The 25383-nt window shown below is 40.9% G+C and overlaps 1 protein-coding gene across 1 annotated transcript in view; it reads left to right on the top strand.

Moving 5' to 3' along the window:
* The window catches only part of RTKN2 (rhotekin 2), a 35458-nt gene extending 25678 nt beyond the window's left edge, over positions 1–9780 (top strand). The window contains exons 9-11 of the mRNA XM_009290513.1: positions 4773–4938; positions 7225–7332; positions 8837–9780. Coding sequence (XP_009288788.1) covers positions 4773–4938; positions 7225–7332; positions 8837–9348 — 786 coding nt within the window. The 3' untranslated portion in view covers positions 9349–9780. The remainder of the gene's footprint in view (positions 1–4772; positions 4939–7224; positions 7333–8836) is intronic.
* The last annotated feature ends 15603 nt before the right edge of the window (positions 9781–25383 follow it).

The following is a 25383-nucleotide window of genomic DNA, read 5'->3' as shown; positions in this document are numbered from 1 at the left end:
TACTACTTAAACAGTTTCTCTTGAAAATAACTTAATGCCTGCAGATATTTTTTGATTCCTTTGTTATGAAATTTCTCTTACAGATTAAATGAAATCAAACTAATCATATGGGCTTGTCTGCTACATGTTGTTATAGAAACAGCAATTTCAAAATGAAAGTTGAGATTGAACATCAACTCTAGACGTTCTAACTAAAACCTCTTCTGGTTGCATATGTGGCATTTTCATTTGTAGTGTGAAGCTGATCCTTTACATGTAATTGAAAGATACTTTCTGAAAAGTAATGAAATCATCTGGATTTATGAGAAACTCCCTGGAAAATATTCACACTGATAGCCTTATTTCCCATTCCCTTTGAATCAAGACTTGAAGAGCCATTAAGACCAGCAAAGTCATTACTTCAACTTCAGATGACTTCACTGCTACTGCTGTTGAGCAAGAATGGTTCTGCAGTTCCTATTATGCAAGTGCTACTATTATTGTTCCAGCTAAATGTGATTATAACATATTATATTGCACAACTAAGTAGGAAAAGAGAGATTATATTTTCTGTAGCAAAGAAAATTTGCTGGAATCCAATTTGAACAAGAAATATTCCTTATGGGCCAGTTCCTGAATTTTTTTCAAGTTTTCTTTAGTTTGAAATGAATAATGAAGGCCTTGCCTATACCTGATAGCCTAGCAAATTGGTGCAGGTGCCAGCAGTTCACGTTAGTTGCTCAGCATTTGGAATACGTATCCTATTGTGTCCTGGTCATAGATTATAAAACTTTTTGTGTGCCATGTGTGCCTGAAGCTTGAGGAATTCTGGGATGTCGCTTTGAATTAATGTAGGCCCGTGATTTCCTTCCTGGCATATTTTGCCAGTGCAGTCTTTGATCTGGTGCCACACAGTGCAGCAGGCCTAGAGCTATCTCTGCGCTCAAGCTAATCGTTGAGGTGAACAGGATGAGGAACTACAAGTGTTTGCAGGCACGGGCTCACGGTTCATAGTTTGGTTGCTAAACAATGTAGCAGGAATGAAAGGACAAAATCAAGTTGGCATTTCTGCAGACTGTTACCTGGAATGACAGTTCTTGTTGGAACATGTGTTCTGGGCTAGGTCAGGTAGAGAAATTCGTTGGAAAATGTAGTGATGGCTGCAGCAGCATAACTTCAGAGGAACCATGCAGTATTTCTAGGGAACCAGGGACTGGAGCAGAAGGATATCAATATGATTTCTTGCAAATGTGAACATTTAGGGAGCCAGCAATATGAGCAATATTCTCTGCATCAGGGAACTCCAGCAGTGGTGAAACGAGAGCAGCCCTGAAAATATCTGTGTTCTCTGTAGTAAGGCCTTTGTCCCATTGGTTGGCTTAGACAAGCCTTCATACATGTGAAAATATTTTGGAAAGCACAGACTAGTGAAATGCCTCTAAATATCTGGTATCTCACAATCATGTTGCATTTAGTCCTGCAATTGCTTGAAAGAGATTGTGGATGTGGGCTGGAGAAGCAGATATAATACCCAGATCCCACACCGTGGACCTTATAACACACATGCTCAAACTGCGTGGTTTGGAAACTATGCTTTATGGCTCCCTGGTGCTCCACAGAATGCTGGCTGGTTGTATAATGCCATCTCCTTCTCCTGGTTTTTAGCTGCTGCATTGTGCTAAGATAGCTAAAATGGCATAGAAATCCTAATATTGCTCTTCAATATTATACTTGCACATTATACTTACTATCCAGTGGCCACATGGATGTTATGTTAATACAAGTTCACAAAACAATGAAGATGAAAGGAGAAAATATTCGTAGCTGATCTGGTGAATTCAGTCTTGTGCATTAATGTGTTTGAAAGCCATAATTTTAAATTTAACCATATTTCCCTACTTGCCTAAAACAAACTCCATAAAAATTGTTAACATTACAGCAGAAACCAACACATGAACAGATTATATTTTGTTTCCAGTGTTGTGTTGTTATTTCTTGGTTTATTTTTTGGTACTAAAAGCGTGAAGGAAGTTTGTTATATGTGATTTGGTTTGTTTAATCTTAAAATAGATACACAGAACTGGATGTTAGGCTATTCAATATTTTTTTCAAGAACTGTAATTTGTTTTGATGTCTTAAAATGATCTTTATAACCAGTGTTCCTCAGTGTGTCGGGATTGGCTTAGCAGGAAAGTATTGCACCTCAGCAATAAAGAAGTTCTCTCTCTCTCTTTTTTTTTTGGCTTGTTTTTGTTTTTTGTTTTTTCTTTTTAGCTTAAAAGATGAGCTTTCCAGAGAAGTACTATCAAGCAAAGAGATTTTTTTGATTTGGGGGGAAAAGTAGAGACGAAGGTTGCATTTTCATTACATTAAAAAAAAAAAATCTATCATTTTCCCTTTTAGTCTTTCTTCACCTTAGAAAAAAAATAATCTTTTGCATATAGGATGTAAGACTGGCTTCAGCTTCCTCAAGAGAGTCATCTGAGTTCAAGATTCAACTCAGTTTTTCGTATTCTGATCCACTGATTGTTCTGGTCTTTACAATAGCTGTAGCAGGGTTGGTTCAGTTGTCTATAAGACTGCAAAAGGTTGAGCATTATTATAACATGGTACCTTAAGACACTTTTTTTTGTTGTTTTGCCTTTTTTTTTGTTGGGTTTTTTATTGTTTTATTTTTTTGTTAAATGGAACTGGGCATGTAGTGTAATTCACCCAAGCTTGGTAAATTCATCAGCCCATTACTGTAATGGCATCTTGTATCACTCCTTAAATATTCAAGCATCAGGAATAGATTGTTGCTTGAGGATTTATCTCCTTTGAATAATACCATAGTTGTGGGATAAAACCTGCAGCAAACATCATTAAATAAACTTGTGTGTATGGTATGCTTGAAGTTCTTACCTGTCAAATGTTAATCTATTTGATTTAATTTTTTTGCTGGTATCTATGGTTACCTGAGTTAATGGGATATAGAGCGCTTATGGATGAATTACTTCATCTCCTATTTTTAGACAGAAGAATTTAAATGAGCATATCCATCAGATATGCTACAAGCAGCTGTTGGTATTTCAAATGGTTACTTCAGTAATGCATTTAAAATCTGGGGAATGTTCTGTAGAATATTTTTTGTTTTCTGAGTATCAGAACTAGGCTTATCCCCATGGGATCCCATGTGTAAACTTAATTTCTGTAGGTGTATATTTGACATCTTTAGCAGATGTTTGACATTTGGTTGAATTGTGTAAAAAGGAACATGGTTGATCTATCCACACTGTATTTTGAGGAATGCCCTGAGCCCACCTTTGTGGTCAGATTCACTGTCCATCCAGAGAGGAGACATTCAAACACAACTCTGGCTGTGGTTGTTGGCTTCCTTCAACACCTGGGGCATTCCCCATGCCAGGGGACACGCTTGAGCAGCAGGAGGGCGCTGCATAGTCTTAACGTGCATTAGGCAGCCTCGTGTCCTGCCAGGCTCCGGGTCCGGCCAGCTGTAGGGTGCCAGCTGGTTCCCTGGTGCCAAAACTCATCATCCTGTCAGGATTTGGGATTATGCTGCTCTCCTGGATATGCCGAAAATCCTTTTAAGAGCAGTGTTGTAATAGGCCATTGCTTGTTCAGTCAGGTTGAATTGTATACGCAAAGATATTTCTGGGGGTTCTGCTTTTGCTTTGTAAATAAAGTAATGTTAGTTATTTTAATTTGTTCATCATGTTGTGATGAGCATCAATGTTGATTAGTTGTGTTCTGGAAATTTTTTCAGTTGTGTTTTATCAGACTTTAACTAAAATCTTTCAGTATTTTACACATAAAACCATTTTTTTTCACTCAGTTAGGGGTAAGTGCTTTTTTTATTGTAGTAATGCCATAACAAATAAACTAGATACTATGAAAATACCACTGGATCTAGTCTAGTTTATAAAAATCAATTGAACTACATCCCTGAACAGAAGGGGAAACCTTGGCTGTAACAGTGCTGCTGCGTAATCTGAGAGCCTTTAACATCAGCTGAAGAAATTTGATAGACTTGTGATATATGTCATATATATCTCTCATAATCTCATGTATTTTTAATTGTTTCTATGTAGCTCTCCCTAATTAAGGCAAAACTAAAATGTCTATTTTGAAATGACAAATAGGATTTTTTTGTATTAGAGCAAAATGTTTTTTCATGCCGGAAATATGTTCTAGCAGAACTCTATAAGTGACTGTTACAAATGCTCCTTTAAATGTGGACTAGATAAGTTTCTTTTTAAATTTCCTGTCACTGTTGTATTAGCCCTGAATGTCCTGATTGACTAAGATGAACATAAAATAGATACAAGTTTAGAATACATTGCATAAACAATGAACCACAGAAGTACAGTAGGAGACCTAAATAGTAACTGTAACAATGTGGTTGTCCAGCAGAAGAGTTCAGAGAAAAAGAGCTGCTTGCTGTTATTTTAGATTATTCGCTAAACTACTGTGGAGAAGGATGAGCTGTGTGAGATGAGCTGGTGAAAGCAGAGGGAGGGGAAACATAGAACATACATTCTATAATTCGGAACTAAAATGTAGTAATTCTGCTCCATTCCCTTATTTTTCATATTTTATGCCATTTTAATAGTTTTATGAGAAAATATTTTTATAAGCAGTTCTTGACATTAGTTCCTTTTTTTTTTTTTAATTGGAAATTGATCTGGATTAGATGAAAAAGCCAAATGATACCTCCCTTACGCTGTCATTGGCTATAAGGTGATGCCAGTGTGGAGCTGAAGCAGTAACTCATTACTACAGTTTGTTGTTCCTAGGAAACCAGAATTCGAGCTGTGGATAAGGACTCCAAAAGAAGAACTAATAACTTCTCTGTTATCAACCCTGTGTCTGGAGAGGCTGTGATGCAACTTTTTGCTACTGACAGTAGGGAAGAACTTCATAAGTGGATGGAGGCTTTCTGGCAGCACTTTTATGATCTGAGTAAGTAAGCAGGCAGTGCCGGCAGCATGCCCTCCAAGTGGGGTGTTATGTAACATTAAAGGGATCTTTGAACAATTTTAATTGGAATTGCTTCACAAGCCTTTGTTTGCAATGATGAGAAGAAAAATGTTCTTTGGGATAATATTGGGTGGTGGTCTAAACCGTTGGAAGGCAAATATTTGACTACACCAAAGTCCACGTGTTCAGTCTGGCTTTTTGCAGGAAACCAGAAGCAGAATATGTCCATCAGTCTCAAAAGAACTTGGTCTCTTTTAGCAGTATTCTAGATAATTTTTTTAAGGACTGCTAAATTCTCACCATCTCTTCCTCCACTGTAGCAGGAAGAGTCCACCTCTGCCTGGGCATCCTACCAGTGGTGTGCTGGTTTTGTGAGATTCTGCAAGTATGAAACCTTTGGGCGTGGAAGCCTTAGTGGGAAGTGGTGAGGATGCTGGATTCATTTGGGGCCTTGGCTAGGATGCAGATGCAGCCAGCCCTTGCAAGTAGGCACACGTATGTGGGATTTCCTTGCTCAGCACTATTATGGATGAATTAAATTGCAGTTTGTTGCAACAGGGATTACTTGATTCTGTTGGTAATTCTAAGGTTTTGGTACCCCTTGTCACACGGGAATATGCTCACCTAGTCACACTCCAATCCAGTTGTGCAAATACACACTGCTTACTTGAACCTGGTAAAAGCCACACCTGAGGCTTTGTAACAGATGATATAAATGAGATGATAAATTGATACCCTGATCCTTTGGCTAACCTCTGGAACAACACTGTTCTTACATGAGAGAAGTAACTTATTTATTGATGTAAATCAGTGAAACGGTATTGAAGTAGTATACTGTGTTGCTTGTTTAACACCAAATATTTATTATAAGAACTATATAGATTAATTTGTCTTCATCTTTTTCCTCTGCTTTAGTAGTTTGACTCACAGGTTTATTAAGAGTAGAGAACAAATGTCAGTTATTATGCTGTCATTGACAAGGTATAGTTATAGAATCATAGAATAATTTGGGTTGGATGGGACCTTTAAAGGTCATCTAGTCCAGCCCCCCTGCCGTGGACAGGGACATCTTCAACTCGATCAGGTTGCTCAGAGCCCCGTCCAACCTGACCTTGAATGTTTCCAGGGATGGGGCATCCACCACCTCTCTGGGCAACCTGTGCCAGTGTTTCACCACCCTCAGCGTAAAAAATTTCTTCCTTAGATCTAGTCTAAATCTACCCCCCTTTAGTTTAAAGCCATTCCCCCTTGTCCTGTCGCAACAGGCCCTGCTAAAAAGTTTGCCGCCATCTTTTTTAGAAGCCCCCTTTAAGTTAGTTCCCGATAGTCATTTTTACCAGGTCAGAAAACAGAACCAGGTCAATTAATGAAATATCGGGCTTCAGTCAGAGGCCACACCAATAAAATCAGTGAATTGAGGTTGTGGAAACTCGGTATTGTAGTTTGTATTTCTAGTCCTTTCTAGTTCTGATTTACAATGAGAAAAGGCTCTATCAATTAAAGAAACACACCAAGCAAAAACTAGGGCATCCTCTTTAAATTAGCTGTAGAGTGGGGTAAAAGAACTACTTCTTATTCATTATAGATAGAATACCCATGGATTTTTTGAGACGTTTTCCTTAGGTTCAGAAAAAATGGGTCACTTGGCATTTAAATGCCTTTTTTCTTCCCTGGTTCTAAAATTCTCTTAAAATTAATGTGCTCAGAAAACTTGGGATGGTTGGTATGAACAAAGTAATTTTACTGTGTCTTGTTTTCCTTAAGGTCAAAATCTATTAATAGAAAAAGAGGTTTCCTTGTCTGCTAACGGATAAAAGGCAAGTTATCCTCTATTAAAGACAGAACATTCCTTTACTATAACGTTGTAACATAGTTGTATAACATCCAGCTTGCAGTACATTGGAGGTTGTCCCCGATAACTTCATGAAGCTTCCCTAACCTTAAATTATTTTTTTTTTTTTAGGTTTTTTTTCTGATGAATTTATACTGTGTTTGGGGATTTGAAGGCAAAGTATGATATTTAACCTTCATAGTATAACAGTACTGCTGGGATGCTTTAATGAAAGGTAGTAGCTTATGACCTTTGTGCTAAGAGAATGACTACAGAGTTGAAAATACAAATGCATCCTGAGCATTCCTGCTAAACAAGAGTAAATGCTTACTGTTTAGCATTGCTTTGGAGATAGTTTCCTAACACAACCTAATAACGTCAATTTTTTTCAAGCTGAAGTGTTTAAGTTCCAGTCATTGTTCTCTTTTCTCTCTCAGGCCAGTGGAAACATTGTTGTGAAGAAGTTATGAAAATTGAGATTATGTCACCACGGAAACCACCTTTGTTCTTGACAAAAGAAGCGACCTCCGTCTACCATGATATGAGTAAGTGTGATTTGTCTTTTCAAGTTGCAGGGTAACAGAAACAACATTGTCTGTATTCAGATGGCCTCTGGTGTTGATGTTGAAACACTGAGATTTTCAAGGACAATTCAGACAATGAAAGAGCAACATAATTGCATACCAAGGAGTTCACATTAAATCTGAATTTGTAATCGCACAAATAATGAATACATTTTTATACCTTGAGCCAAAAAATCTGCAATCTGAACTGTAACTAGGGAGCCCTGAACACATTCAAAAAAGCTGTCACTAGAAATAAACATCATAAGAGTAGTATAAAGCTCAGGAAATGTAAAGGTAAAATAGTCCAGTCTGCAAACCAATAATGTCTTTAAATAGTTGCATGAAATTAATTTGCTGTTCTTAAAGCTATTTAAAGGCTTACCTAACATAACTTACCTAATTGTTTGGTCTTTGGTAATGATGTTGAAAAATATGCTTGGAAAATCTAGCTAGCGTGTATTTGAGACTTGTATTTTTACAGCGCAAAATGGTATGCAGCAGGATTATTTTAATAGTTTCATTACAGAAATAATATTTACAGACTAGAAAAAGTAGGTCACTTTGTTTTAATGGATCCGATGCAGTACTGGCTGAGAAACACTGTACAACTATAAATGCCTGACTGCTTGCTGCTTGAGATTGGAACTGTGAAGATGCTCAAAATGCCATGTGGGTCATTGAGTTACTGTGCATCAGAGCACCGAACAGTCAAGAGAGTCCTATCTAAGCTATGAATGCAGAGCAGAAAGGCAGTAAATCAACTATATAGAAGTTTTATGAAGGTAACACGGTAGCATAATTCTACCGATACTCAAGTACATCAGTGAGGAGCAGAACACAAACTCTGTTTCACTCTTAATATACCAGGTTTTTTCCTGCTTACTTATGGTATTCATAGGTAAAACCCTGTGTTCAAAAATGTGTTGAAAATCATTAATGTGTGGCCTGCAATAGAAAAGATATTGCTGCTGTTTGAGGCTAGTATTACTGCAGTATACATAGAAAACTCAATATGAGGGATAAGAAATGGGGCAAGACAGTCTTAAAAGCACATTAAAAAAATGATATATGTAAAGGTGTCCCATTTTCTGCAGGCTGGAAGCACAAGAATATTTAGTCATAGACTTTTTCGTGGGCCTTGTGTGAAACAAAATTTTCGAAGCATTATACAACAAAATATGTTTAATATCTAATACATATAGGTTTCTTAGTAGTACCTTATTTTTTCTACTTTACTTGGAAAGAAATATCAATGTTGTCTTGTACTGTCACAAAAACAGTTCCCTCCTGTCACCTCAGTTCTCTCTTTGAAAGCGTATGTAATCTTTTCCATTTCATCCATTAATACTCTTAATAGTAGTCCAGACTTCATGAGATATAGTTAATACAGTTTTGTATTCTGAATAGTAATAACGAAATAGGTAGCAGTAAAACCATTGGTGGCGTTTTAACCCGAGTTAATTGCTGTCCCTTGAAATTACAGGCATTGATTCTCCAGTGAAACATGAGGGCTTAGCTGATACCATACAAAGAAAAATTGAAGAGTGTGGTGGTGAATACCTGCTTGGCCAGCAAAAAGAGTCTGCATCTTCCCTATGGGCTTCACTCTTTGATGGATCTCATGAGATGGTTGTTCAGAAAAACATGCATCTGGGCCCAAAAAGAGATACTGCAAGTCCTAATGATAGCAGAGGAAAGAAAAGAAGAGCTCCACCTCCACCTGATGATAAGTCACCATACAGTGCAAAAGCACAGGTGAACACAGAGCAATTGGGCAAGGAAAACTGGGGGAAGTCTGACCGCACATCTGCTAGTAGTTCCTCCTTTGATTCAAAGTTCTCTGCGAAAATGCAGCAGTTGCAGACACCCATTGCTGCTCCTCGCAAAATTGGTCCTTGCAGAAAAAGCAGTTTAGCTGGCCATGGGAATACCGTTTCGTTGGTTAACAAGACCGAGTCTGAAACCAAACCGGTACCAACCCCTAGACAGAAATGAGTCACAGAAATGCTAGACCCTAGATCATGGTTGCAGCCATAGACATCATAATTAGCATAGAAGAGTCCCTGGAATTTTGAGTTTCTCAGCCTTCTACTATAACTCTTGAGTAAAGATAGATTTTAGCATACAGCTTATAAGTATTGAGGCTGAAGTTTTTTTCTTTTAGCCAGGGCATTACTGCTAGCTGCAGTCTCAGCTGTACTCATTATCGCTACCATCTAAATAATTGCACTAGTAACAGGGGGAGTTCTCTCTATCTGAAATAATGGTGCTACTTCTGGAAAGAGTGGTTCAGTACTTTCCCCTTGAAAAACTGGCAGTGTTCAGGGTAACTCGGTGTCCCTGCAGCAGGGATGTTACCATTGCCTTCTACCAGTCCCTCAGCTTAGCCCATCTGCAGCTCCTCAGACTAGTTCAAGTGGGAATTTCACACGCATTCAGCACAGATCTTGCAAAGCTGATTTTCTTGGGCTTCATGCTTGGCTTCACCTAAAATATTATTCTCTCTCCCTCACTGTTTGGGAACCACTGCTTATAAGATAATGTACTATGAAAAGTTATTGTGCTCTGCTGAATGGCTCTGTAACTCCGTATGAATTTCTGAAGCAATTCTATCAATTTAGTGTGGGATCTCCTAAGTTCTTGCTGGTGCATGCGCTGTCTGAATGGACCAGGACTATCTGTGTATGAGCAAGAATGTGATCTATCACTGCTGCTTCTTTCGGACTAACACAAACATGTAAAAGCAGTACTGTGTATGAACACCTATTCAGGATTTCATTTTTATGGTTGTTTTTTCTGACGAATGGGGCTCTGTAGCATAGCTTCTCCTTTGTGGAGCCTCTCAGCTGTTCCTGGTAGGTAGCTGGTTTGTAAACACGGCAGTGTTACTGGTAAACAAATAGGGTTTTTTCATCACTCGTTCTTTCTGAAATAGCAGAGAATAAGTACTTCAGGTGAAGATATTGAACTTTGATATTCTTTCATCAGACTGGTCACCATTTTTGTAAGAAGCATGGGTTGTTAGGGTTCCTGTGGCACCTGCAAAACATCTATTGCATACAGAAAAGATTCTATTCTCCTGGATCTACGGCTTAAATATCCAACCCTTTCCTTGGCTGATGCATTTATCTCAGATGCTGGAACTTATCCAAGAGCAAAGGTCTGCTTGCAGATCTCCCTCTAGAGCCTTGGTATTCAGACCTGTGTTGAGAGAGTCATATCAGCAACTGTATACATACAGTTCATTAATTTTTTTTTTTCCTAAAGTGCGGATGGCTTTGGGAGCTTTACCATTTCTTCAGAAGATATTGTGTGCATGGTCGGTTTGTTTGTTTTATCTATTTTTTTGTCTTCTGCTAAGCTCTTGGCTGCACGGTTGTAAAGGTATCTGCTGAATTCCCATAGTAGTTCATTGGCTATTTGGGATGGGGCTTGAGAGGCAGGTTTCATTTACAAATCCTTTCACAGGATTAGAGCCCTTCGTTTCTAGAATGTCCTTGTTCATTCTTCGTTTAATCACATTCCATTTTCCCTCTGAAACAACCATAATCATTCTTACAATAAATCATGCTGTTACTTAAGTGGATGGTTTGTGAGTGGTTTATAAATAGGAACAGAAAAACTGAAGAATAACTACATGATTATGTAAATCAGACACAGTCGACTAAGTGGACTGTGCAACTCTGAACAAGAAATTGGAAAAAATAAACAGGGGGAAGAAAAAGCATATTTTCCAAAATGCAGCTGCAGTTTATTTAGCTTTAAATTTAGTCTTAAATGTTACTGTGCTCTGGAAAGAAAGAGTATCTTTTTCTTGGTAACCCCCTTCCATTTAGTTGTTATATTTCAAAATAAATTTCATAAATATATAAGGCAAGAAGGCACCATAATGAGGATTTATTTTTAAATTCAACAGGCCATTGAATTTCAATGAGCAGTTTCTCTGTTAAATTCAGTGGCTTTGTTTTGAACTGAACATACATATTTTAGGAAGGCATTTAATATTAATTTAAAGTCTTCAAGTGATGAGAATTCACTCATACCTCCTGTTGCAATAGTTAATTACCCCAGGTACATTTTTCACTTGATTTTCTATTTGCATTTCTAGCTCCACCTTAAGTTATTTTGGTCTTTTTATGCATTTGATTGCTTATATTGATTTCTGTAGTATCAGCTTTTCTAATTGCTTGTGTGTAGTTATAAATCATGATTATGTCCCTTTTAACCTTTTCTCTGATGAGATGTGCTGAATTCCTTAACTTTCTTATGGCAAGGAACGTTATCCAAGACTAATTAATCTTCACATTCTTCTCTGTACTTCTCATGTATTGAAATATTTTTAAGTGTGACATCTCAATTAGATGCCACATGTCAATAGTGATCCATCAGGACTATATAGAGACAAAACGTGGTCATCTTACTCTGATTAATATCTCTCTCCCCTCTTTCCTCAAAAATAGTATTATCCTTTTTTTGTGGAAGCGTTGCCTTGGATGCTGACTTTTATGGCTCAAGTCCTCTTCAGAGTCTTTTTCAAGAATGCGGTACATCATCCTCTTATTATCCTACCTTATTTTTTCTTAGAAATACATGCTGTATTTTACCAGCATTAAAATACTGCTCATGAAGTGATCCAGATTGCTCTGTATAAGTGACCTGTCCTCATTCTTTACTACTCCAGCAGTCTGCATGTCCTTTGCAAATTTATTGCAAGTGATTTTTACAGTTTCTTCCAGATCATTGATTTTTAAAATTGAATGCAAGGCAAGGTTTGTAGAGAGAGGTGATAAGTTTTTATTACATCAGTGACATGGGTAGGGGGGGTGGGGAAAAGCAAACAGACAGGCCATTGGGTTCGTGTCCCTTTTTTCCCAGACCCTTTAAAAAATTGAGTAAGATGGAAAACAACTATACTTCTTGCTGATTCCCTATTAATACTGCATTTTGAAATTAGTTTTCTGTCTTCAACATAACATTCTATATTGATTTGATCTAATACTGATATTTTAAAGAAAATGACATGTTCATCTGGTTTTCAGTAGGTGACAGGGTTCTTATGGGTAATACCTCAGTGCAGGTGTCTTTGCAAGCTGACCTTACTATATCAAAGAGTAAAACGCAACCTGTTGTTCAAGGCCTGTTCTCCATGAAGCTGTGTTGATTGACATTTTATATCTATCCTTAAATTACTCATATGAGCCAGTTCACTATATTGCCCTGATCACCACTAAGCAAACTAGGCCATTAATTACCCTGATCATCCTGCTTCAGAGCAACAGTGTTGGTCTTACGGTCCTGTCAAACGTCATGGCAGTGTTGAGACTTGTTTAACTAATTGCACATTTAGGCTCCTACAGCTGGAAAGGCTTCTGCTACCGAATGTGGTGCCTGTTATTTTAAACAACCACTTTATAATCCCTATTACGAAGCATCAGTTGACTTCAGGTTTTAGTATTTATTGTTACCGACTTAGTCTTTTTTTTTCCCCTTCCCTTTATTGCCATTTATTATTGCCTTCGCATGTTCTGTTAAGCAAGTTGGTTTAACTGATAAAAACTGCAGGCTACCAGCAAACGTTGATCTTCGCTATACAGTAAAGTTGGAGGAAATACACTTGTACTCAGCTTTTGTCTATGCAAAAGAACATAAATATTAGTAATAAAAACAGAGCACAATGGTAGGAGTATAATTAGAAGATATATCTGTGAGGAAAATCGACGCTTTTTTTTGGCTTTTCCCTATAGTGACAAATTGTAATACTTTATTACTGATACTGGTCCCTTATCATTGCGTAGGCTTGTTCAGAAATTAGAACTCTTCCTTTGTTTTTTTTTCCTGAAGTTTTCCTGACTATAATGAGGACGAATATTCAAAACAGGAGTTAAGACCAATAAATTGCTTGTACCCAAGCACTCTAATAGGAGGAAGCCAGCTATGTCGCAGTGTGGTGGAGTGATGTTTTAGACTTTGCACTGATTCACTTCCCAGGCTGTGCGGTTTTAAGGACGTGGCCCAAGGCGGTCGCTGAAGCCTGTCTATTGGTAGTGCGTGAGGCTGGGGAGCTGTTAGTTTTCATCCTTCAAAGTGGAGGTGAAGGGGGAGTCTAGAGGCAGAGAGGTAGAACGCAGCCCGTTCCTTACGGGACACAGTGGAAACAGTTTAACTGTTGCTTCTGGGCACTAAAAGAGAACGTACCCATTAAGCTATCTTACCACTTGCGTTCAATCATGAGGGTGCTTTAATTGCATGACTCAAAATATCAGTGATCAGAAACCAAAAGTCATTTGATTAGCATCTATAAACAATGCCGAAATAGGAAATGTTTCACAAAGGCACAAGTGACGTTAGCCAGCCTCCTGCTGGGACGAGGCTAGGAAGACAGCAGGAAGCCTGTGGCTTCTCCCAGCCCATGTGTCCCATTGCCCTGTGTTCACATTTGTGCGAGCAAGTCGGTGTGCTGCTGGCTGGCAGTGGCGTCCATGGAAAAACAGTATTTGTTCGGAGGCACTGCACCCAAAATGAACGGCTCAAACTAGCCAGTGTAGCACGGTTGAAGACATTGGTGGCATCTGCTACTGCTGAACTACACATGTGATTAGGTACTTTTCTGAGGAATGTCAGGCCCACTCTGAAAAATGTACCTGCTTGTTTGCTGCTGGAATGCATTAATTGCTGCTCAAAAGCAGAATTAAGTAGTGGGATTGCCGTCTTGAAGTCAGGCAGAGACAATAGTCGACCTGAACTCTTCTTTTAGGAAGTACGACTTGAAAGCAATTGCTAGTCCAAACTTGAATATAAATTTCACAGAACATGAACAACTTTTGAAATATTGACTGAATAAAGACTTAATTTAGTAACTTTCTGTATTATACCTAGTGTCTTCAGCTGTTCACTTGGTCTTGGAATGGTAGACGGTACCCTTGGCGATTTTTAAAGACATTAGCTTAAAATGTTGACATTTTTACTAGTATTGTGATTTTATTTTTTTCTATGGTAATTATATTAATAGATATTTTACAGCGGTTGGTATGTGTTTGGAAATACTGTCCTAGTATTCAGAGTTGATTTCTAATTAATGTAGATTGCCTTAATAAAAAAATGCAGATTTGGACACTACTGTATTGTGAAATGTTAGAACAGAATCTTCTTTTTTTGCTGCTAACTTGTTGTATTTCTGTTAAAATATGCAAGTGAAATTAAAAATGTTTCTAGGGTTTTGGTGTAATTTTCTTCAATCTAGAACTACATTAAGCTTTACTCCAGTTTATAAACCATGGGTGATGGCTGCTGTAAAATCAGAGAACTTACGGGTAGCTACGTTTCCGCTGGGCCTGCTGAATGTGTCCCTGTAGGCTTGTACTGACAATTGCAAACGGTATTGGCCTCAGTTTTCTAAACTGGAGGAAAAGAGAAAAAAACATTTGGCAGCTAGCATGATTGCTCAACTAATTGTCCAATGCATCCAATAGATCTCTGTGTGAATATGTAAAGTTAGAAATGTTATCTGAGATGCACCTTGTCTCCACAAATGTGCTTAAACGTTTTGTTTTAGCTGCTATCTTACTTCTCTCATAGTCTTGCAAGAAAACATGTCCTGAAGCAGATTTACGTCATTCCGTCTGCTTTGTAAGGTGACTTCATAAATGAGCTACTGACACTGCTAATGCCATCCATTAATTTTTTTTTCTTTTGGAGGCAGTCTTGTGCTGAAGGGGAACTCCTGTTCGCCGCACCGGCTAGAGCTCGGTGTGGCCCTGCTAATTTAAAGCTACCTGTGCCACTCAAGTAAAGTGTTCTTTTGGCCCAATTATCGTAAAAGAACTGTAATAAATGTAGAGGCAATTGTTAGACATTTTAATTTTAGAATATTTGACTGATTTAAGAGTCCATGAAAAAAACAAAGTGTGATTGATAATTGCAAGGCAAGCTGATGCAGCTGAGGGATTTACTGAAAATCATGCTGCAGCTAAAGTTGCTGCAGTTTGCTTTAAGGGATCATAGCAAAGTAAGATACGATGATCTCTTCATATAACCATTAGCAAATGGTTATACTGTAATCTTTCCATATATGTATTATATATTCACAGAAAAATCTGTTGGCGAGACATCAAAATAAATTGCTTTTCATGGGGAAAAACAATCTTTCAAGATTTTTATATCAAGATAGCTTTCTAGATGTTCTTTATGTACCTCCCCAAAGGGAGAAAAATTATAGTAACTAGTGAAGTGTCTTTTATTCTGTTAAGGCTTTTCTTCACATTTCTATAAACTTCTTCCAAAATAGTTACAAAAGAACAGAATTTATAATATACATTGTCTCACCTGAGGAGGTTTTTCAGATAGTGTCCAGTGTCACCTGTGTCAGAAGGTGACACAGGAGTACCTGCAGAAGGAAGTTGTGGAGTGGTGTCTCATACACAGACAGCTTCTTCCTAGCCCTTAGGAATTACAGGCTCTTTTATATGCAGACGTGGGAAACCTTTTATGCTGTCAAAGTTTCACTGCGTGTCTGTATCTGCACATGAATTCATAGTGGCAGTTAAAAGTAAAAAAATTGTATTTTTTAATTTACTTAAATTTTGGCATCATCTACTGCCTCGTAAAACTTGCAGTTTGATGATATGCCACAAGAGTTTTCTTTCCAAACTTTAAAATTTGTATATTTTCTTTTGCTAAGAGGGAAAGAGTCAGTAATCGTCCATCACCTTCCTTTTCTTGTCACTGGCTATAAAGGTGGTACCAAAATACAAATATCTTTGCTCAAGTTTTTTTACCCTGAAGACAAGCGGTCTCAGTCTTTTCCATCTTTCTTTGCATTATAGTTTCCATTTTCTAATTAGTGTCTATTTCAATATGCCACATGTATTTTGACGATATCTTTCTTGAGCTGGGTGCCCAGAGCTGAACGCACGCTTCTAGCTCAGGGGTACTCTTGATTTACAAGAACATAATATGTTCATTAGTATTGTCTCCATTTTAGCTGCTCATTCTGCATTAGCGAAAAACAAACAAAAATGTTTCCATCGCTCTATGGTCAGAATGGCCTGTACTTAAATAAAGATGCATCTTAGGAAAGAACAGAAGATCCTAGCGCCGTTACGGTGAGCTTAACATCTGACTTACAAATTTCTCAGTAGCAGGAAAAAAGTTACGGACGCGTAGCTGGCAGAAGTAAGCTGCTTTGTCCACCACACAACATCTGTTTTTCAGATGGCAGCAGCTGCTTTACTTCCTCTGGTTTTGAGCGGTCATTACTCTTCAGTCCCTCATGTCTGTACGCAAGGGTTGAGAGCTTTTAAAAGAAAATGAGAGCAATTTAACTGGCCTTCTCATGATGTGGATGTGTTGGCCGGAGTCACAACTGTCGAAGTACTGAGCTGCCAGATTCTTAGCCTGTGTATTTGGTTTGTGGGAAAATCAAGGGCCCGTGGCAACTGTGCCTTTCATTCTCCTGAATCCAGACTTCCTGACTGAACGCAGAGGAAAAGGCTGCTCTTCTCACCAACGTAGCTTTATCTCACGGCACGGGCCATTTGAAATGACGTGGGGCAGACTAGCTCTTCAGACATGGAAGAAACTTTGCTCAAAGTTAGGAGAGTCTCACTTAAATTTTATTAAGTAAATGAAAAGCTTTTTATTAAGGACAAATCCTAATAATGGTATTCCACACGCAGCTCCAGGTCAAATTGGATTTTACTGTACCATGCCTTTAATATATCAGAATTTTTTCATTATTTTAATAAGAGTTCATTTGTGTGTCTAATAATACATCACATTTTACTTCATGACCTCATTAGAAAGTTTCTTAAATATTTGCTTGATCATTATCCTTCAGTAAAGAATGGTCTGCTGTCTTGGGACTAACTCGGGTTTATCCCAGCTACCTCAATAGCCAGTTAAGCCTACAGACCGATGCACGCTTTTCCATTTATCCATTTAAAGTAATTGTATAATTCCTTGGCAAGTAAAGTTAGTGATTTCCAAGCATTAATGCGTAACCCGCTATTTACATTTTTCGTAAGGATAAACCAGAACATATCAGTCTTCTGCTACTCTACAGCTTGCTAGAGTGATTAATACAAACTTCAGCAACAATTTGTTTACTTGCCTTTTTCTACATGTTTCCTTCGGCAGGGCAAATTCTGTCAACCATACCTGCAAAAAAAAAGGAGAAGATAGAGCCAATTATTTAGTTAGGCTCCATCTGTCTCTTATTGAAGCACTGAAGAGAGCCAAGGGGTTACTGCAGAAACAATGATTTGAATCAGAGTACATAGTTACAAGTGTATAAATTCAGTTCGGGCTCCCGCCTGTATTAAACGAGAGCCAACGCAAGGGCCACGGCTTCTCAGCTCCTCGCCTATGAATAGGGGCAGTAGCGGCAGTAGTTTCCATCACACTTTTTGAGGCATTAGTCCTTAGCGGTGCTGGATTTGGCAAAACAGTGCAACGTTTCATGACTGTGACCTAAATACCGCCATCCTCACAGACTCTTCTGAACTGGGGGCATGCAGGAAAGGGAAAAGCATTCAAGTTCTCCCCCTTTATAGAGAGATGATGCTAACAAAGATAGTTTTAATGTAAGAACCGGGCAGTTTTGAAAAGCTGACTGTGCTAGGAGTTTCATGTGACCCGAAGAAGCTCAATTAGAATGTTTTCTGCAAAGCCACCTGACGTTATCACTACCCTTCAGCTTACTGGCCAACTTTTTCAGCTTTTCATAGTGACATAATATTCAGAGATGATATTGTTTAGTCCTCGTATTTCACTTTTGAAGCCCCTTACAACAGAGGGTTTTGAACCTTTAAGCTTTCCTTCCCTTTCAGTGTCACTGTAGGAACTAGTCTTATCTGGCAGGAACGTATTTCATCTCAGCTGGCTTGCAAAGCATGCGAGGTACAACAGCTGAAGGAAGGAAGCATGGCCTTGTGTTTGGCCAGTGCGTTGCAGGCTGTGACTTGTCCATGGAGCAGAGTTTGGGACTGTCTCATGTGAGACACTGATCCTCCTCGTGCTGTTGAAGGAGCAGCAGTCACGCCAGTGAATGCCCCGCGGAGCTGAAGAGAGATGAGAAACTCCTTTCCAACTGACGTCTTCCGTACCTGCATCAAGCTTCAGCAGTGATCCCACTATTTTCCACAACGCTTTAGTCCCAACGAAGCACCAATATGCACTCGAGATGCAAACTTTCCTGACGCCACCCTGGACACGGGGCAGAGAGTGAACAGTGCCGGCATGGCTGCCTTTCCCCAGCGCCCGGCTCTGAGCACCGCTGCGCACTGAGACACTTTTGCCCAGCCAGGTCCAGAGCCGAGATGCCCACATGCCTTGCTCTGCTTTTTATCCCACCTGAGTGCAATCGCAGCAGCTCCCATCGGGAGAAAGTCTTAAATTGCTTTATAATCATTAAGCCTCACAATACCCTCTGGGTTAATTATTTGTATGGCAGGAGAAGTCAGCCACAGAGGTTACATGTATGAAATATCCATGTGTCAGCCTTTATAGACCTGATCGTGCTCGGGTTTGTTTGCCCTTTTAGCAGCATCCTGATCCTATGATCAAATTATATGTATAAGTTCTGTTTTTGATAAACTAAAGCTTAAAAGAACAAACAAGCAAATGAGCTTTTCCACGGCCGCCTCCGCTGTTGCAGTCCGGCGTTTCAAGGTGCGATCCTCATCGAGTGCTCCCTGGAAGCAGGGCTGCAGCTTACCGAGCTGGAGTCCCTTCTGGCGCTCATTCATGCATTCTGTCAAACAACATTTTCTTTGATTTTTATCAAGATCTTCTTGACTGAGATCTTCAAAGCAATTAATTCAGTGTTCCATGATTGCAGCTGCTGAATAATTGTTTGTTAGAGTATTTTCTTTCCCAGGCAAGAGATGTAAAATAGTTGCTCCCCTCAATAAACAAGTTGTCAAATGTGATTAGTTAATGGACCTGTAATCATGCAATAGCATAAAGGTAAGGATTTGGTAAGTGCGATGTGAAAATGCATATTTAAATTAAAGCTATAGGGGGAGATTTTCCCATAGGAAATCTTGCTATCAATGCTGAAATAGACTATTTACCATTCATAATGATTAACTGTAGATCATTAATTAAAGAAAACAAGAGATTAGTCATCAAGCATTTCAAATTAAAGATGCATTGATTGTTTGAGTTACTTTTAGGTCTGGCTGGGAGATCAGGTTTGTGCCGGGGTCCCCGTGCCTGAGCCAGTCTTCCCATGTAAACTGATATGCAGAAGTAAAAGCCTGTTAAACTTAAGGTAAAAAATTTACTGGCCAACATTAAGCTCCAAGAGCCTGAAATGTGATCCTGTGTGCCTAGTCACCAGCCCTGTAATTCTCCGTACTGTTCTTGGTCAGACGCATGTTAACAAGCAGAAACAGAGCACTCGGGTTCGTCGTTTGTGGCGGGAAGGGAACGTCTCATTTTTGGCAAGTGAATGCTGAATTCCAAGCTAAGTGCAGTTACAGCGAATGTGTATTATAGCTCAAAAAGCTAATTAGCTTGTTCTCATCTCTAAATAATAATTCTACCTTTCTGCCAGCTCTTTAGAAGAAACCTCAAGACAATCCTGCAGTGGAGTCTGTGGAAAGCTGAAGCCCTGTGCAAAGGAATCTTGCAAGGTTGGGGTTCCCCCCCCCACTTGGGAAACGTACATTCGACGGTATAATTTCCTAAAAGAGTTTTCCTTGCTAGAAAAAGAAAATGCCTTTTTTTTTTTTTTTCATTAAAATTGTATCTATTATAGAAATTTAATTCTCCATTTGGGAATTACAAGCAGTAATACAATAATAATAGTTGTTGGTTACCACACGCTAATTTCAAACTATTCCAGGCAGCTGCCTTCTGCTTTCTGTGCGATCTCTTAGCATTAGGCTCCAATATAAAATGAAATTACTCTAAACTGTCTGTCAAATTTGACTATTCTTTTAAAATCATGTAGCTGTTACTTACATTACGTAATAGCAAATGGGGTAATTTAATTACTAAGTCACGTATGAAAAATAAGACTTCAGCTTTCAACCTTCAGATAATTAACCACCTAACTACTATTAAAAAGGAAATAATCAGAGCATGTAATGCTGGGGCAACGGACATGTCAAAGCCACTTCACCGGTGACACACTGCGTGGTCAGGGGCTGCAGGGTCATTGCTGCTTATAGCCCAAAACCGGCTTTTGGTTTTTGTTTGCTTTTTGGAGAGCGGGGGGAGGCAAAGCTTTCATGAGCTCAGCGGTGACCATCTCCCCTGATGCTTCCAGGATGTGACCCCTTCACGCTCCCAGTCCTCACGTCCCTGATGCACACTTGGCCTGAAGGCAGTCATTTAGGAGTAGGCTGACATGCTCCTGGCCCCGAGAGCTGCGGTGGGCAGGGGGTACCAGGGTCCTTGCCCCAGTGGCCGGGAGCCAAGGCTGGCCATGGTCGGTGGGCTCCTTTGCAGCCTTGCTCCCACCCTTGGGGGATGCCCCACTGGCATGAGGGACGATGGCGCTGGGTTTCTGCAGGACTCAAGTTTGATGTGCCTTCCTTGATGTTTTTCACAAAAGACAGGTGTTTGACTGGGCCTACAGGCTACCAGGTATGTGCTAGTAAAGCAGGTTTATAAGTTCAACTCTTTGCTGAGAATATTCCTCTTCGCTAACCGCGGATCCTAACGTTGAGGCAGTTGGCTTTAAAAAAGTCATGGAATATTATTTGTATTGACATTTTGGCTGTTCAGTCCGGTAGGTCACACTGCAGGGGCTTTTCTTTTCTCCTCCAAGGCTATTTTATAATGAAACTTGAGATTCATTAATATGGTGTTTTTAGACACAACCCCACAAATTACCTGTTTAAAGCAAAAGCACCGTGCTTCGCTGTTGGCACACTTACAACTTTACCCCACGGTTTTGCTCCAGCATCCCTCCAGCCCCATCTCCTCTGTAGCTTACTTTGGGGCCTGTCCCACTCGCCATCTCCCTCCTGGCTGGCTCCCAGTGTCCCAACGGGACACTCTGATTCCCCCTTCCTCCCACCCCCACCTCTGCTTTTCCTGGTGTGGTACCTAAGAACAGTGGTTACCTAAGAGAGTGTTTCAAGGTACTGGACCAAAGGGTAGATCATGCACATAAAAATACGGTTAACTGCAGGACTCCAGCAGCCGGAGCATGACATAGATGCCCAAATGTCATGATGCTCACAATGGTATCCCCCAAGCCGGTGAGACCGAGGTTAGCACAGGTTACTCCTTCGGATAGCCGCACTGCTCACAAGGAGCATCCAGGTTTTCCTTGAAGGCTACGTGCTGGATCGAGTGGCTGCATCCCTTCTTTGCCCACTCGTTGCTCGAGAGCCGTCCTCGTCCTCGTTAGTATGCAGCTGGTGCGGTTCACCGACTCTGCCAAGCAGAGCTTTTTAATTCTCCCTCCCTGGAGAGAGGAAACTTCTGAACAAGAGAATGATTAATGGGTGGGGGGGAGGGGGGAAGCAAACAAAATTAAAAAAGGAATAATAAAAACCCTCAATGAAAGTGAAATGATCACGATTTATGAGGAGCCTATGAATTCCTCACGCTCGTTCAAAGCAGGATTGCATAAGTTGCAGCACACCGCACTCGGCACATTTATTAATGAGAATAGCCGTGTTTATGCTTTCATTTACACCATGCCCGGAGGCTCCAAGCGCGAGGCCTGTTCACACACGTAAAGAAAAAAACAGAAAGCCAGGCCTGAGTAACTCAGGACCAGCTGGAAGGTTTTTGGCTGCAAAGGGTGGGTGCCGCCTGCAGCGCAGCTTGGAGGGGCCGTGCAGGACAGCAGCTCCTGGCGCAGGGACAGCCGGGGAGGGGGACACACGTAGCAGGCCACTACAGTGAAATCTGTTTTTTCACAACTCCATGAAGCATAGTATTTGGATAAATCCAAATTTCCCTGGGAAGGCTAACCAGCTCCATTCAGCAGTGTTCACCGTAGCCCTGGAGAGATTTGTCAGGCGCTTGCTTTTCCTTCCATCCTCTTCACAGCTTTGATGGAAGTCAATGAAACGTTGCCGGTCAGGTTTCTCACCATGTCTGTGGACACGCAGTCTTCCCATGCTCCTACAGCAGTAAGCACAAGCCAAACTGCATTAAGGGTGCCTCCAAGCTGCTTGAAATTAGAAATCATTGGAGCACATATACTTTAGCAGGTCTTTTTTTCTGGTGAGAGTCCAGCAGAGGAGAAGTGCCTGGCTCAGCTGTGAGACATTTGCCTTCATACAAAATGCTGAACTTGAATAATATCCCTCCGCTCCCCATGACAGTAGTTGTAGGTCTTTGAGCATTTTTCTTCTAGTAGCTTGGCTTTGCTCTGCACCCCTCATGCTTCCTTTCACCACCAAATTTCCTCTGTCACTGTGGGTGGATAGGGGCGTTAACAGCGGGCTAACCTGGATAGTACAAGCCAGCAGAAGTCAGGCCGTACCAAGCACAACTCTCACATGATTATCTTTGTAGGCAGCACAAGCTCATGTTTGTTCAGGGTGGATCACAGAAGCTCTCCCATGTGACGTGTTGCAGGACAACTGATAGAAGCGTCGGTATAATGGAGATGGGCAGATATGCTACCCGAGCACAGAGATGTCTCAGCCCTTGCAGACAGAGGTCACACCTGAACTCCTCTGAAGACCTGAGGTTTGCAGCATCGTCACTCCTCAGTGCAGTGATCCAAAGCCCAGCCTGCAAACCTTTCTGGACAGATTTGAAAGCCAGATCAAAATGTTGCAGATTAGTACAACCTACACCAGAGTGTTTAAGAAGTGACCGCTCCAGTATACAGAATGTAATTCAGGGGCTGTGAAAAGGAGGGACGGAGGAACAGAGACTGCATCCCTATGTATTCCAGGTAAAAAACCCACACCATTAACTTGAGGTTGAAATTTTAAAGTCTTTGTGCTATCTACTGTGTGCACATACATGTGCATACACACACAGATGCAAACACACACACACGTATGTGTAAGTTTTAGCACTGGCAGCAGCCTATTAAAACGCGCGCACTGGGAGCCTGGACAGCCAGGGCTCGTGGGGCACAGGCTGCCCTGCAGCACAGTCCAGCACTTTCAAAGTGTGACACCCAACTTCTGCATCTGCCTGTTGTTTCTCAGCTAGATTGATCGAAGAAGTGACACATTAATTCTTTCCCCTCTTCTTGTTTTCTCAATTGGAGAAGGAAAATGAAATAAAATAAAATAAAATGGCATGAGAAGAATTTTTCCAATTCTTATGACCATCTACCTAGATTACACCAATGTCAAAACTCAGGGCTGCTCACCTGAAGACAGCCATGTGGATGAAGCAATTGTCACTTGGCTGTGGGCCACTGTTGCTAATTTGCCAGCTGCATTTTCTGTGCTGGTCAAGGTGAGGCTACATCCACACGCTGCAGCAGGGTGCTGTGTGGCGGTGCCCGGTTCAGCTCCGGATGATCTGGCACACGGTGATGGGTACAGCCCTGCAGAGCAACCAGCCTGGGCAGGAGAAGCAACGTAGCCATCACAGCATTGCATATTGCGTTGTTCCAGCAAATACAGCTTGCTTTCAGGATGCCTAATTAGCCAAGCATTAACCAGCACTGCCTAGTTAATGCAGTTGATTCAGAGTTATGCTGCACAGCTCAGTTACCCAAGGGGATCTTACAGAGAGGGCTCAGTGCTGGACCCCAGGCCAGGGGACCGGGTGTGGGTGCGCCCCTGCCCCGCAGGGCAAACGGCACGCAGCCCTCGGCCATGGCTGCTCCCACTGGGCAAAGCTGCTCCGGGCACTCTCAGAGCAACAGGTACCGGTCTGCCTGCTCTGAGGAGAGATGTTCGTCTGCAAAAACTGACAGACTTTCCTTTGACAGGAAATAAGAAGTGAGATTAAAACAGAAAGTGATGTGGCACACAAGAAAAAAAAAATAGAAAAAGGAAGCCCTCAGAAAGGGGAAGATTGGCGAGTACATATTTTTTGGTGGACAGAAAGATCAGCCTCTGATCCCTCAAAAAAAAGACTGGGGGAAGAGTGGCTCCGGCTACAAAACCACTAGGCAGTGCCCATTTCTACTGGGCATTAGACCTGGGGGGGGTAGGGGGGGTGGGGTGCGTATCTGCCTGGGGAAGATGCGGAGGGTACAAGGAATCCATCGCTGCCAATGGCACCTGGCCAAGCTATTTTCCATTGCTGAAGTATTTCACCACAATTTATTACTTTGACTTTTCTGCCTGTACTCTTGGTTTTCCCCCTCTTTCTCATTGTCCGGAGGTTACTGGTGGTTCATTATGCCTGCTGAGGACACGGGTATCTCTGGGGAAGCGTTCGGTCATCCTACCTGCCTCTAGAGCTCACGCATGGCTGTACCGCCCTGCCTAACACAGAGTCACTGTGTAGTGAGACAGCAAAGCAACTGCACATTCAGCAATGCAGTGGAATTTAAAAAAAAGTTGGTTTTGGAAAGAATAATAATAGTGAAAATTAATAACATCCAAACCCTGCTTCGCCAGAGGGAGGAGCAGCGTCGAAGAGCGGGGATGGCACCAAGACGAGGGGTGGCACCAGGAGGGCGCAGCAGGAGCGCAGAGCCCCCAGCCAGCCCACCGGAGGTGGAGGGGCTGCAGGATTTCTAGTCCAAGTAACCTTGTTGCTTTGTTTGAAGTATCCAACGTGCAACTGTAATTCCTTTGCGTCTGATCCATATGGAGATGTAGCCTAATTCTAATAGCGTACAGCTCCTTTGCCCTTTCTGGAATTTTCATTACATAACCTTATAAGGGCCAGTCCAAAAAGCTGAAGCCGGACGGAATTGGGAACCACAGTCCCCTACCATGCTGATTTCAATTCCTCGATCCACGTATTTCCTCTGAATGGAGGAGGACCAATAATCGATAGGTGCTACAGGCAAGCTATTTAGTGGGACTCCCTCTGAACTTGGATAAATCATTTGACCTCCTTCTGCCTCCATCAATCCTGTTGCAAAAGTAGCTTAACGCTGGCTCTAAATGAAGAACAGATGCTCCTCCTGAG

The sequence above is a fragment of the Aptenodytes forsteri genome, unplaced genomic scaffold (genome assembly GCF_000699145.1).
Source record: "Aptenodytes forsteri isolate BGI_AS27 unplaced genomic scaffold, ASM69914v1 Scaffold349, whole genome shotgun sequence".
Lineage (NCBI taxonomy): Eukaryota > Metazoa > Chordata > Aves > Sphenisciformes > Spheniscidae > Aptenodytes > Aptenodytes forsteri.
Note: the sequence above shows the minus strand (reverse complement) of the source record. Positions and strands in the feature narration are given on the sequence as shown.